General features: G+C 38.1%; 1 protein-coding gene across 1 annotated transcript; it reads left to right on the plus strand.

The window, feature by feature from the left end:
• The first annotated feature begins 402 nt into the window (after positions 1-402).
• LOC138824184 (prostaglandin-E(2) 9-reductase-like) lies at positions 403-13,382 on the plus strand. Its single transcript, XM_070017848.1, has 9 exons — positions 403-543; positions 3,259-3,426; positions 4,580-4,696; positions 5,671-5,748; positions 6,311-6,433; positions 9,135-9,244; positions 9,501-9,666; positions 11,664-11,746; positions 13,118-13,382. Exons 1-9 carry the CDS (start codon positions 460-462, stop codon positions 13,158-13,160), a joined length of 972 nt encoding a protein of 323 aa, XP_069873949.1. The 5' UTR covers positions 403-459; the 3' UTR covers positions 13,161-13,382.
• Positions 13,383-14,539: the final 1,157 nt, after the last annotated feature.

Below are 14,539 nucleotides of genomic sequence, written 5' to 3' on the forward strand. Positions count from 1 at the left end.
AGATCCTTATGAAACAAGGAGATGTCCTGCTATCTGCATTTTGGGGCATCCTGTCAGGCAGTTGTGAATTGTTGGGTGAGAAATGCATCCCTTAGGAAAGAATGTATTCAGTTGCCTCTCTTTGAAGCAAAGATAGCATTTCTAAATTTCTAGATACAATATTTCTGAGTTGCCTACACCAGGCCTCAATTTCCATAAGTTATCCTGCTTCCTTTCTCCCCAAACGACTTTTGTTCTTAAGTACATGAAGGAAAATCTCCTGTATTTGCTGTTAGCTGACCATACCTCATTTTTCCTAGTCTTTTCAGTTTCATAACTTCACTGCCTCTGCAGATAATGTGCCATTAGATAAACAGTACCTTTGGTTATTCATTAGCAGGCAGGGCTATGACTTACTGACTGCCCTGCAAGAGAAGAAACACATTGTGTTTAGCTGCTTAGCCAGAAGACAGACCCACAATGAACTCCAAACACTCCTACGTGACACTAAGTGATGGTCACTTGATCCCTGTTCTGGGCTTTGGCACCTACACACCTGAAGAGGTAAGTCATCGTTTGGTGAATGGTTCAAAGGAAAATAACTAGGATGAGAGGAAGTTGATCTGTGCTGTGAACACATCCATTTCTTGTATGAGTACTGGGACTCACTTGGTTCTCAGGTTTATTTTCCAGGTTAGAGCTAAGCCATGTAAAAGGGAGAAGACTTTTAGAGCCAGAATATTTAATCACATACTGCACATCATATTTTCCTCTGTGTTTGATTTGTGTCCCAGCATGGAGGAAAAAAGGAAAGTCATTCTTCAAGAACACTGCCTGCCAGCTTCCTTGCTTGGATATTGATTGCAACTGGAATAGTTTCTGTGTTTATTTCTATAGTTCATGAAGAGTTATAGAAGGCAAGATATAGAGAAATCAGTAAAGTTGATAAGAATAGTAAACAGAATAAAAGATGGAGAGGCACTGCTGTTCAGGTTTAGGGGAACCTTAAACCTCTCAGAGCCAATATTGGACCTGGGCTAAGTAGAATTTCCATGCACCATTTTCACCGCAGGGTGTGAGAGCACTAGGATTTAATTATCTTGTCAACAAAAGAATGGAGGGGGGTGCAATTGTATAGGGGGGAAGAATATACCAAGTTTTGGGTTTTTCTTTTTGAGAATATACTCTTTGGAGGAATCAGGAAGTGGGAATCCTGATTCAAAGACCCGGTGTGCAGAATCTTTCAGAGCATTAAGAAGTCATAATAATCAATTAATTAGAATACTAATAAAAGGTCCCTGATCAAGAAGTTGCAAAGGGCAAGATGGTAGAAAATCACTGTGCAATGTCCCTTTAAAAAAGAGATTGTCAAGGCTTCAAGCACAGAAGCCCCAGGCTGACCTTTGGTCACTTTGACACTTGGTGGGAGTGGTGTAGGGAAAATGGTAGATCCTCCTGTCCTACAAGACATCCCAGGAAGTGGGCAAGAATTCTATTTGTTTCTCATGGATGACTTCTGGCTTCCATCTCACACTTTACCTTACCTCAACTGCTGGAAATTTACCTGACATTATCCATGTAGTGTTAGCAGGATTGGGACATAATAAGGGTATGTATGAGCTAGTGGTCCTTCTTAATGTATGTTCTATAACTTTCCACAGAAGTTACCTGATACAGATGAGTTCCCTGAAACTTGAATCCATAGCTTTGCTTCCTGAAAGATTTTAGGAAATTTCCGAAGAGAAATAGTGAACCTGTAAGTCTTTGGAGAGTACAGTAGGATGGAGGTCAGGGGAGAACCAAGGACTCCACTATAGCCTCTGCTTTGTAAAGCCTTTGAGTCCATTTATACCTCAGAAAGTCTGGTATGATAGCAGGCAAGGGCAGTAAAAGGCATTATGTAGTCTAAAGTCCTTTTTAGATTGCTGCTTGATTGGTTAATTAGCAGCAGTGAAAGATTGACTGTTCTGCACACCTTTTCAGCTATGCCCTTAGTTCTGCATTGCATATTTTATGTCAGTCATGGGGCTTGAACTCAGGGCCTGGACACTGTTCCTGAGGGCTTTTTTTTTTTTTCTTAAGGCTAGCACTCTACCACTTGAGCTACAGTGCCAGTTCCAGTTTTTTGGAGGTTAATTGGAGATAAGCATCTCATGGCCTTTCTGCCAGGGCTGGCTTCCGACTGTAATCCTCAGATCTCAGTCTCCTTAGTAGCTGGGATGACAGGCGTGAGCCACCAGTGCCCAGCTACACAGTAATTTTTTTACTTTTATTTTTTAAACTTTTTTTTACTCTTTATGATATGAAATTTCACATCTTTATCCAAATTGGTAAAACAATCATTTTAAACCTTAGTTCATATCTTCCTTTAACAAAGAAATTTGGTTTTAAAGACTGGAACTAACATGAAAAATTCCTTACGTGATGAAGATAACGTCTTCTCTTTTTTAAAAAAATGTATCTAATGAGTATATTTTCCTGGTTAGTTTCATGTTTAGATCTATAAAATGGAGAGAAAAGATATGTAGACAAGAGTTATATCACACAATGCTCTTTGTCAAAGTGTCTGCTTGGCTCGGTTTGGCACTTGTACTTTATCATAAACTGTAAGATGGTAGATTTTTCTAAACCACTGGTACAAAGAGTGAAATTATTTATGTATTATTTTCCGTTAGCACACTGAATTTTTGTGTATCCTGGAAATTAGACTGTGAAACTCAGTAAATAATTAGTAGCTTTCTTTGTAGACAACATCTCCCTTGTTGGGTAATAGATGATACCGTACATCTTCATGGAGAGCATCATATAAATTCGCAGCATATTTTTCAGTATTTTGTCATAAATACACTTCTGTGTTAATTTTCTTGGTGACCTCACTATAATTATCACATGATTATTCTAATATTCTGAAATATTCCTGGAGTCTTCTGATGCCAAAAATTAACTAAGATTACTTGATTCTGAAGACTTTTTAGGATATAAAATTCTTGCTTTAAAATAGGAAAAGAAACAAAAGTCGGTTGAATTCCAGTACCTCAAATGCAGAATTCACCAAAGGTATTTTCCAAAGTCTGTTGTTCTGAAGGTAACTCCATCTGCCTGTGTCCTCTTAGATCTGTGTTGGAGATTCTATCCCATCTTGCTGAAGAGAAAAATAATCTCTTGTGAGCAATTGAGTGGTCTGAAGAAAACTATAATTAGAAACTTCCTTCTAGTCAAGGAACTGTCCACATGGTTCACTTGGAGCTACCTCTCATGATATTTTGGCTGCTCTTCTAGCTCCCGAAGAGTCAGACGTTGGAGGGTGTCAAGTTAGCCATAGATGCCGGCTTCCGCCATATTGACACTGCTTATTCTTACCAAGTAGAAGAGGAGGTAGGGCAGGCCATTCGAGGCAAGATCCAAGAGGGCATTGTGAAGAGGGAAGACATATTCCTCACCTCAAAGGTATTGGTCTATAGTGTGTAAGTATGCAAATGAATGATGCAATGTTGAGAGATGAAATTGTGTTATTTAATCAGTGCTTACTTGTGAAAATTACTTATTGGTACAACACTTTTTTGCATTTTATTCACTTCTAATACCCAGTAAGAGTCATTGGGAGATAATGATTTTTTTTACTTACTGTGTATAAATTTTAGCTTTAATTTCTCCTTTATTTGGTAAGAAAACGTGATGGGAGCTTTATTGAGTGAATAAGCAAGCAAACACACAGAAAGACAGACCAAAAGAAGACAGACAAACAAGCTGGGCTCATGCCTGTAATCCTAGCTACTCAGGAGGCTGAGATCTGAGGATTGTGGTTCAAAAGCCAGCCCTGGCAGGAAAGTCTGTGAGACTCTTATCTCCAGCAAACCACCAGAAAACCGGAAGTGGTGCTGTGGCTCAAGTGGTAGAGTGCTAGCCTTGAGCTTAAGAGTTGAGGGACAGTTCCCAGTCCCAGAGTTCAAGCCCAAGACCAACAAAAATAAACACACAAAAAAAGACAAACAGAAGGACAGAGGCACACTCAAACAGAGTGTGGGTATTCTGGAAGGGAGATAGAGACACACGCCCCTTTACTTTTAAGAGCCTCATTTCAATGCAAAGTTATTAAGCATGGGCAGTGAAACCCCAAAGAGATCTGATCAAAGTATGTTTTTCCTTATTCAGAACTGGACAACTTTCTGACATTTCTTATCATTCATAACATCAGTTTTTACATTTCAAAGTTTTAAAGAAAATATAAAAAGTTTTTGGATAATAAACAAGATGCTGCAAACGAGTGTCCAACACACATGAAAACGTAATTCCTTCAACCATGTAAATGGAAGGTGCTAACCGCTTAGTTATGTAAATGGATGGAAACAGAGTTCATACGTTGAATGTTATTATTGCTTCATAAAAATTTATCCCTCTAGACATTTGTTCTTAGATTTGATAATAATAGTCAAACATGGTCAATAGGTCAGATGAAAGGAAACTCAAGATTGAAAGGTACACCTTTCCTTATGAACATCAGTTTCAATGCAGGACAAAATGTATCAATATTAGGTAAAATTAATGCCTCAACTTGAATTACTTATTAACTCAATGAAATTCTATTCTTGACTCGCTTCAGCTTTGGTGCACTTTCCATCGTCCAGAAATGGTCCGATCTAACCTGGAAAAGTCCCTAGAAAAACTACAATTGGACTATGTTGATCTCTATCTCATTCATTATCCAGTACCAATGAAGGTAGGCAATTTATCTTAATAATAATTATTATTTTTTTGGGTCCGGGCATGGGGCCTGAACTCTGGGTCTGGGTGCTGTCCCTCAGCTCTTCAGCTCAAGGCTAGCGCTCTACCACTTGAGCCACAGCGCCACTTCCGGCTTTTTTCTTTTTGTTTATGTGGTGCTGAGGAATCGAACCCAGGGCCTCGAGCATGCAAGGCAAGTGCTCTACCACTGAGCCACCTTCCCAGCCCATCTTAATAATTTTTTACATGAATTTTTTATGACTAATTTTGATGGTCTAACCATCAATTTCTTAGAACACTTAGAAATGTGTATGTACTGAATATGTTTTACACATTTCCCTAGGAAAATTATACAACATTGAAAAGACCAAAAAATGTAGTGAACACTAAATTAACAGTTTAGAAGTAGACCTCAGAAATGACTGTACTCATGTACCATGTTTGTCTGCATTATTAGTGATTTGCTTGGATTTTTGTCCCAGCTTTTTCTCTTGGTGGCAAATGTGACTTTGAGATAGTTCAAGCTTCATGCTCTCTAATTCTTCATAGTATGTCTGGATCTTTGACCATCAAAATCATTTATGCACAAAATTTTCTTTGTTTCATACACCTTCCTTTGGATTCAGGAGTATTATAAACAGTGCCAGTTGTTTAGTCTGGGTCATCAATAGGTATGTTTGTGGTAGACAAGAAAATGCAACTACTGACTTTCTCTGTTTTAAAAATAAGGCATTTCACCAAAAGAAGCTTTAGGAGTAGGCAGAGGATAACATATCGAACAGTGGACCTGTGAAAATATTTGATAATATATTTTATTGATCTAAGAGAATGGAATAGCCCAGAGATTTTTTTAGGACTTCACATGCAAGCCTTTTCATGGATATCAGGTGTGGTATGGTCTCCACTTATTTTCATGCATACTCAGGTTTGGGTGATTGAATGGGATTGATGTAAGTCCTTCTTTTCTAGCCAGGGAAGGAAGATTTTCCAACAGATGAACATGGAAAGTCAATGTTGGACACAGTGGACCTTTTGGCCACATGGGAAGTGAGTACTTGAAGGAGAGACTACAGAGGAAGCTGGACAGGGAGAGCTTGATCATGTCTCCATGGTATAGAATGGGATGGATAACCTTGGGGGTTGAAATTCACTGTATTGACGATGGTGTTTTCCTGCAGTGGATGTGAAGGATCCACTAATGGAATCTAATAGTGTGTGAGAGAAGAAGAATTGAAAATCTTGGGTCACATATATAGTTTCCTTTTCTAACATGGTAAAATAGAAATTCTTTTCCTGCCTCTTACTCTTTGATTATTATTACCACTTTTTCTTCTTCAAAATGATTTCTAGTTAGCTTCATTATCACTTTTAGGTAGTGCTCTTTCCTTCTCCTCATTTTTCTTTTTTTCTTTTTCCTAGTTCAAGGGTCTTGTACATGCTGGGCAAGTGATCAACCACTGAGTAACACTCCCATTCCGTGACTCTGTGTGTGTGTGTGTGTGTGTGTGTGTGTGTGTGTGTGTGTGTGTGTGTGTGTGTGTGTGTGTATGTGTAAGTTGTTCAAGCTCACATCTGTGCAAGTGAGTCTTTATAACCATTTCTCCCCTAGGCCATGGAGAAATGTAAGGATGCAGGACTGGCCAAGTCCATCGGGGTGTCTAACTTCAACCGCAGGCAGCTGGAGATGATTTTGAACAAGCCAGGGCTCAAGTACAAGCCTGTCTGCAACCAGGTGAGCTGCCTCAGTCTCCTCTAATTCTTGCATTTATTTTCTTGCATAGGTATTTCTGTCAAATACTCCTTTCCTTATCCTCACTCCGTCCATCTTTTATCTGTAGCACAGAAGATTTTAGAAGACTCAATAGATATGGAAAACGCTCAGTTGTGGTTCTGCCAGTAAAAGTTTTAGTGTCCAAATAATATGATTCTATATCATTTCATTTAGTATTCATCTATGAAGAATTATAAATGTTAGAAGGGTGAAGGTGGTCTAGGAGGAACTCTGTATAACAAAGACACCTGTGGAAACAATGCACAGCAAAGAAAGAGAGGGAAATATGTGACTGGTTATTGCTTGTGTGGAGTTTGGATGCTTCTCTCCTGTGTTTTTTTATCCCTGGCTTTAGTGGTCTGGATCACACCTATAAAAGACAAATGGGAAAGGCATGCAGGTTAGACTGTTGTGTCATCTGTATATAGTGATATTAATGGTGCATGAAATGGGTGCTGGGGAACTTATCACAGAACGTAGAGCTGACTCCATGCCTGAAAACTTTTTAGTTTCTTTGCTTCTCTTTGCTTTCTGACTGCTAATCAGATTTTAAGTATATTTGTCCTGTTCTTGATTCTGTGCTGTCATTTACTTTCTGACTCCTTCCAGGCATGGGGTAAGGACTTTTGATTGGAAATAAAGGTTACAAATTGCTCAACTTTTATACAATGGTACAACATTTGGAATTCACAATATGAATATTTACAAGGTTAATGAATTTTAGTATTTGTTTTTGTTCATATGTTTTAATCTTTATCCCACATAGCTGACATGTTGTCACATTTCAGAGGATTTCTGTGGGTTGATCTGCATATCTCTCTCTAGTATTTTGTTGAATTTCTTCAACATAAGCTATAGAAATCTCCAGAGACCTCAGGGACATGTAAGAATGAAGACATTCTCTTATACACAGTCAATCATAATCCTGTGAGTACATCCAAGAGAATTAACGATAATTTCCTTAGCTCATTTCAATCCAACGTACATTCATATTTCCTGTGGATTTCTGAAACCTCTCACAGTTCTCTCTTTCTGAGTTCCCACTCTCATCTATATGTTCCCTTGTGGTGTGCTTCTCAAGCTCTTGTAAGCCCAATGAATCACCTCATCTGTGTCTTTGAAATACAAAGCTAATAGCTTTTCACATATTTTGGTTTATTACATTTTTGTCTTATAACATCATTGAGTTTTTTGCATTTCAAGGGTTTGTCAATTAGAATAAGACTTGAGTTTTTATTAGATTAAGTTCCAACATTTTGGGCCAGAAATATTCTTTGGGATACTGCATCTCTCAAATACTACCATGATAGGAAGTGTGCTATCATTTTATTAAAAAGGCCCAGCCAGAACTCTTCTTTGTGAATATTTGGTTTCCTGTGTAGTTAATACTAGCCTGGCTGTCAATAGTGAAGTTCTTATTTCAAAATTAACTTTCAAGTTATTTCACATTAATACTTGAAGAGTATTGATTGATTTTTGGGAGAATTAGATGCCTCCTTGGAGTTTGTGAGTAATGATGGTTTTAATTAAATCTAATCCATTTACGTTTCTTTGTATCACGCAAACAAATTACTCATTACATAAAGATAAGCGACAATTATTTCTGAAAGACAGATACGTTGATATATTCCAATTCAAAAATCACTGTTCTTAGAAGTGAGTTAAAGTAATTTTATCCACCATTGAGAGGGGGAAGGGAAATGTGTTTGTTCTCATTGTAGGACATTTGCTTTGAATCAAGATGACATTGCATTTCACTCAGTGAGTCAGAATGGAGATTACTCTTTATTACTGTTAATGCATAAATCAGACCAAGTGTCACCAGCAAATGCCACCAACCTAGTCCTTCTGTCCTTCACTTGTAGTGATGTCATGAATCATTAACCAAACTCTTGATTTATTGATGATTTCAGAACAAATGTAATGTTGTACAGGTTTGCATTATTGTTCAGCTCTGTTTACTTTCTCCTTTGTGCCAACATTGATGTTTCATGTAAGATGACATACTTCAGTTTTATTTTTTTATTATCTTGAAGTGCAAAGGAGGTGCCATATAACAACACAGTTAATGAATACACTGCATTTTGATCAGTATCATCCCCCTTCAACATTCTCACTCCCTTTCGAACCACCCCTTCCCTTACTTTTCTTAATTTTGTAGTATGCACTATGAACTCTTGACTGGGTTCTCTCCATATTCCCCATTCTTTTGTGTTCTCCTCTTGGCCCCACCCCCCTCTTGCAGGTACTTGTTTCCTGGTGCTGATTTGGTTGAGCTTTGACCTAGTCTTTGATTCTATTGGAGCTCTTCATAGGGTCTCTTACACCTCATTTAATCTGTCGCCATTTGCATACCATCCAACATGTTTACATATAGATTTAAAGTTACATTCAATCTGTTGTAAAATGAAGGAGGCAGTGCAACCTTTGTTTCTATGGGTCTCACTTATTTAAGATGATTTTTTCTAAGTCTTTAAATTTCCTTATGAATAGTACATTATCTTTCTTTCTAATAGATAAGTAGAATTCCATCGTGTTTGTATGTGTGTGGTGTGTGTGTAAATATATATAATGTGATATATATATATATATATACACACACACACACACACACACACACACATATATGTATTGCATTCTCTTCTATCTTGCCTATGCACAGGTAGAGTGTCATCCCTACCTCAACCAGAGCAAGCTTCTGGATTTCTGCAAATCCAAGGACATTGTGCTGGTTGCCTATTGTGCCCTGGGATCTCAACGACCTAAACGATGGTAATTAGTACAATATCAGGTTTCCATAAAATACCACTGTGGCTGCATTGTTTAATCCTATGTGCTTAGTTGTCAGGGTTCATTTTAAATTGGGTCAGGGAAGAATTCACATTTCAGAGGAAGCCCTCATAGATGCTGTCCCTTCTATTCTGGCCTAGTCCTGGTGGAGAGTGGGGTATTCTGGCATGTTTTGCAAGTTTCCCAAAGATGTGAGTACTGGGCCTGTGCATTTCAGCCTTTCTGCCTTTACTTCCAGGGTGGACGCAAGTGCTCCAGTTCTCTTGAATGATCCAGTGCTTGTTGCCTTGGCAAAAAAGCACAATCAAAGTCCAGCTCAGATTGCTCTTCGCTACCAACTGGAACGTGGGGTTGTGACCTTGGTTCAGAGTGTCAAAGACAAGGAGATAAAAGAGGACATACAGGTGATGAGTGGTGCTGTGGGCATCAGGTCTCCTGGAAAGAATTCTTTGCATGTATACGGCCATGGATCCTCTGAGCACAGTTTAGCATAAATTATGGCCCCTCATGGTTCCTGTGGATAAGAGATTGCAGGAACTCTTGTAATCCTCTTACCCCCAGCTCAACTAAGAAACAGTACAGCATACTCAAAGAGGGATTGGAGAGGGCACACCGATTTGGATTTCAGCATGAAGTCAGCAGTGTACTTTGAATTCATGTGCAAGGGATGTATTTTCTCCAATTCCTGAAAAGAAGGATTTGGATTAGGTAATTTAGATGACTGAAATTATGATAGTTGTGGTTTGCACTTCCTTCTAGCTATGATGGATTAGGTTTTCATTTTGAGGGTCTTCCTTCAAGATAGGAATCCTTTCTATTTTGCTCATTTTTCTAGATTGTGGATCCTTGTAGTATTAATCACCCCTTAAACAATCCTCTTAGTACAAACTACATTTAGGTTCATGATTCTTTAGCTTGAAATTTTGCCATTGCTCAAGCCTGAACTCATCCAAGTTTTTCTGTCTAAGTTAAGTTTGCTCACATGTTAGTCAAGAAACTACTGTCATGTATGGTAGGATTTGAAGACCTTCTATTATTAATTAGTCAGCCTCCTGAGGTTCCCAACTCTAGTTTTCATCTACCAACCAACTAGCCCAGATTCTTCTCTTCACATAGTACCCTACCAACTCTATGAGAACTTGCAAAGCCTTTTAGGCATAGGTTTAACATGGTCACATTATTGCTTTTGCTCATTTCTAACAATCAATGCAAATTACAAAACAGGCAAAATTCAAGGGGTGAGGGAACTGACAAGAATTCACAGTGGAAGAAATTTCAGAATCATGTAGGAGTGCAGAGACAAGGAAGTATGAATTACTGGGAGGCCTTCTTATGTTCTGTTTGCCAAATTGTGTATTCTCAGTGTGAGCCTTTCAGATTGTGATGCATTTTCTGGAATAGCTTTTCATAAACTTTACTTGTCTCCATTCTATCTTCAATTGTTTTCTAATTGTCTCATTTCTTATCTCCAACTGCATAAATTATAGGGGAAAATAAGCTTGCCTTACATTTTTATTATTTAAAAATAACATGGGCTGTGTACCGGTGGCTCTCATCTGTACACCTAGCTACTCAGAAGGCAGAGATCTGAGGATTGCTTGAAGGCAGCCTGGAACTCATGGGCCTATCTACAGTTAGCCATCAACAATCTGGAAGTTATGCTGTGGTTCAAGTAGTAGAGTGGTAGCCTTGAGCAGATAAAGCTCAGGGATAATGCCTAGGCCCTGAGTTCAAGCCCTAGGACAAGCACAAAAAATAGTAATTATAACGGCTTTTTGAGTGTCACATAAAATTTAAAGACACATTTTCAAACTCTGTCCTCACAAAGTGTTTATATATTCAAATTGCCAAATACTGTACTGAAATTGTCAATCTGAAGAGAATTAACTTTTTGAAACATTAAGGATTTGAATCTTTGGTTATTATAATATTAAGCAATTGTTACCTTGTTGAAACTGTTTCTCTGCTGGCCTGCCTGTCTGTTTGTCTGTCTGTCTATCTGCCCATCCATCCATCCATCTGTCCATCCATCTGTATGTCTGTCTCTATCTTTGTCTTTGTCTCTGTCTCTGTCTCTGTTTCTCTCTCTCTCTCTCACACACACACACACATGTATACACCATGTCAGGAAGTTAACAAGGATTTGGGGACACATTTGTTTCAATATTTTAGCATTTATTGAAAGTCACTTTGATGTTTAGGGTGTCCTAAATTTAATCTTAAAGGGACTTTTCTTTAATCATCACCTGAGTAGCATTTGTTCTTTATGTGTTTCATAGGTTTTAGAAAGCATTAGACATTTCAAACATTTTTTGGATTTCATTGAATCTGATTGACTAGAAGTTTCAAGACTAACAAAAACACAGGCTAGGTATACTAAAAACTTTCATTTGTGTTGTAGATTTTTGAATTCCAGTTGCCTTTAGAGGATGTGAAAGTCCTAGATGGCCTGAACAGAAATTTTAGATATGCTCCTGCTCCATTGTAAGTAACTTTGTTAAAGATATTGCTTCACTTTCTTTTCTTTTCAAGGCCCTTCCTTCCCAAACACTGCCTTGGATCTTAAAAGGTTTCCATGGAAGCAGAAAACAGAATACTTGCTTTTGCATTTCTGAAATATGCATTTTGTAATGTGGTGAATAGAAATACTTTGAGAAGAGAGATTCAAAACCATGGGAAGTGAAGGAGGAAAAGCTCAATTGTTGAAGAAAATACATAGTTACTACAAAAATTTTAATTCCTTCCTCAAGTTCTAGGTGTGTAGAATATGACACTGAACATGGATTCTAAATGAGGATACATAAAGAATATATCCTGCATGTGTCTGTGGAGATTTTAATTTATATTGGAAATAAATTTAATACATTTGAAAGGGGACTCAAAATTTAGAATTGCCTGAGGTTAAAAATTAGGAGATACATATACATATATATGTAATTACTATAGAGAAAAATAAAGGGTAAGGTAGAGACATCATAACACAATGCTCTCATGTGGCAATCAGTCAGTAGTTCTCATCACCTATTAAATATCTTGACAGGGCTGGGAAGGTGGCTCAGTGGTAGAGCACTTGCCTTGCATGCATGAGACCCTAGGTTCGATTCCTCAGCACCACATAAGCAGAAAAAAAAGCTGGAAGTGGTGCTGTGGCTCAAGTGGTAGAGCGCTAGCCTTGAGCTGAAGAGCTGAGGGACAGCGCCCAGGCCCAGAGTTCAGGCCTATGACCCGACCCGCCCCCCTCAAAAAAATCTTGACAGATGCTGATTTTTAATCACTTTATCCTTTGTGTTTTTTATGATAAATCTACCAATCATCTGGCAAGATATAGAAGTGTCTATGTTAAATGATATTCTTTCCATATCTGAATCTCACCTAGTAGGTTTTTTGCAATGGGCAGAGAGTAATCAATAAATTAGTAAACCAGGGGTGAAATTCCTAACCATGAATCACACACTTTATAGTAATTTTCATGTTGGTAAAGGATGGAATTACTTCTGTAGTAAACTTGATAAAAGCAGCTTCCATCCTCCTTGAGAAATGAGGTAGAAAGGACTATTTTTCCTTTCTTTGCTTTGGAAGGTTGACAGAAACAATAAAGAAAAATAAAATGTATCAAGGTTCACAGATTCTGCATTGTGTTATGTTCTTTCTAAGCAAGAGAGAAGGCCAGAAAAAATTTAGTCTTTATATTGTAAAAGCATGCTACATAAAGTCATAGTCATAAAAATTAGAACAGCAAATTCTCACCTGATCTGGTCATGTCATGATTTCCAATGGAATAATAGTTCTATAGATATAATATCTTCTCTAAAAACAGATCCTAGAGCTCATGATTTGCATTCTTTGTCTTTGTAGCCTTCTTGGTCACCCTAATTATCCGTTTTCTGATGAATACTGAAATGGAGGCCTGTGTGACGTCTTCTGCTTGAAGCTCCTGTGTGGAGAGGGTCTTGGGAGGCCTTGTGGCTCTGCCCTTTGGATATATCTGTTCCACTCCATTGGTGATGCTCAGTGGTTTCACTCAGCTAAAGCTGAGTCCCCTAGGCTGGAAGAGAAGGCTGTACATTGTCATCACTTTCTGAAATAAACGCAAAGTTGTTTCCCTAAAGATTCTTCCTAACACTGTCTTTGTCACTTTCATGTTTCCCCCCTCTCACCTTCTATAAATAACCCAAACTGATTTGGCCAGAAGTGTATAGACAGGTATCAGGGACCATGCTAGTCATTTTCTCTCAGACTACAAATTGATCACCATTATTTTGAGATTAGAAATCACATATGAGATTTAATAATCATACAGTCTTCTCTTTAGAAAAGAATAAAATTTGTTTTCATACATGTGTATTTATAATACATATAGTGTGATATTACATCATTGACTCATATATTCATTATTTTCCACTATTACATTACAATCTCTCAGTGTTTATAATAATTCATTAATAAATGATTTACCAGTTCCCATTTGAATTCCACCACATATTCTATTATATCAAATTTTAGCCACCTATTCCAAAATTTAACAAATTAGATATTTTAATTTCTGTTTATTTATGGATAATGTTCAGTAAGGTCATGAACTGCAGAAATCAGTTCATAGGCACAGTGCATCTTGGTCAGTGTACCTCCATCCACTGCATCTTCCATAGGATGTGACCGCCTTTGTATTTGGATATGTAAGGTTTCCCCTTAGCCATCTCTTGTAAGGTAATAAAGTAGAAATTAAAGGAATTTATGGAAAAACATGCATTTTAGTTCTACCTAGATTGAGCAAAAATTAGAAAAATCCCAAAAGTTCCTTCTAGCAAAGCAAAGGATGCAATCCATGTATGTGAGAAATCCGGGTTGGTGGTTCTGTCCAGTAGTGAAGTTGGAGGTAAAGAAAGGTTCTAGGGAAATGTTCTGATAGAAGTAGGCCCACGGATTCATAAAAAGTGGCCACATGAATGGGTGCTGGTGGCTCACGCCTGTTATCCTAGCTACTCAGGAGGCTGAGATTTGAGGATCACGGCTCAAAGCCAGCGTAGGCAGGAAAGTCCGTGAGACTCTTACCTCCAATTAACCACCAGAAAACCAGAAGTAGTGCTGTGGCTCAAGTGGTAGAGCACTCACCTTGAGGGGAGGAGCTGAAGGATAGCTCCCAGGACCAGAGTTCAATCCCCACTACCAACAAAAATGAAAGAAAGAAAGAGCGGCCCCCAAATCACTGAAGAAAAAAAAATCCATCCATCATAGGTAGATCTAGATGGAGGTAGTAATATATGGAACAAAGTTTAT

The sequence above is a fragment of the Dipodomys merriami genome, unplaced genomic scaffold (assembly GCF_024711535.1).
Source record: "Dipodomys merriami isolate MVZ:Mamm:240054 unplaced genomic scaffold, mDipMer1.0.p SCAF_1279, whole genome shotgun sequence".
In the NCBI taxonomy this organism is placed as follows: domain Eukaryota; kingdom Metazoa; phylum Chordata; class Mammalia; order Rodentia; family Heteromyidae; genus Dipodomys; species Dipodomys merriami.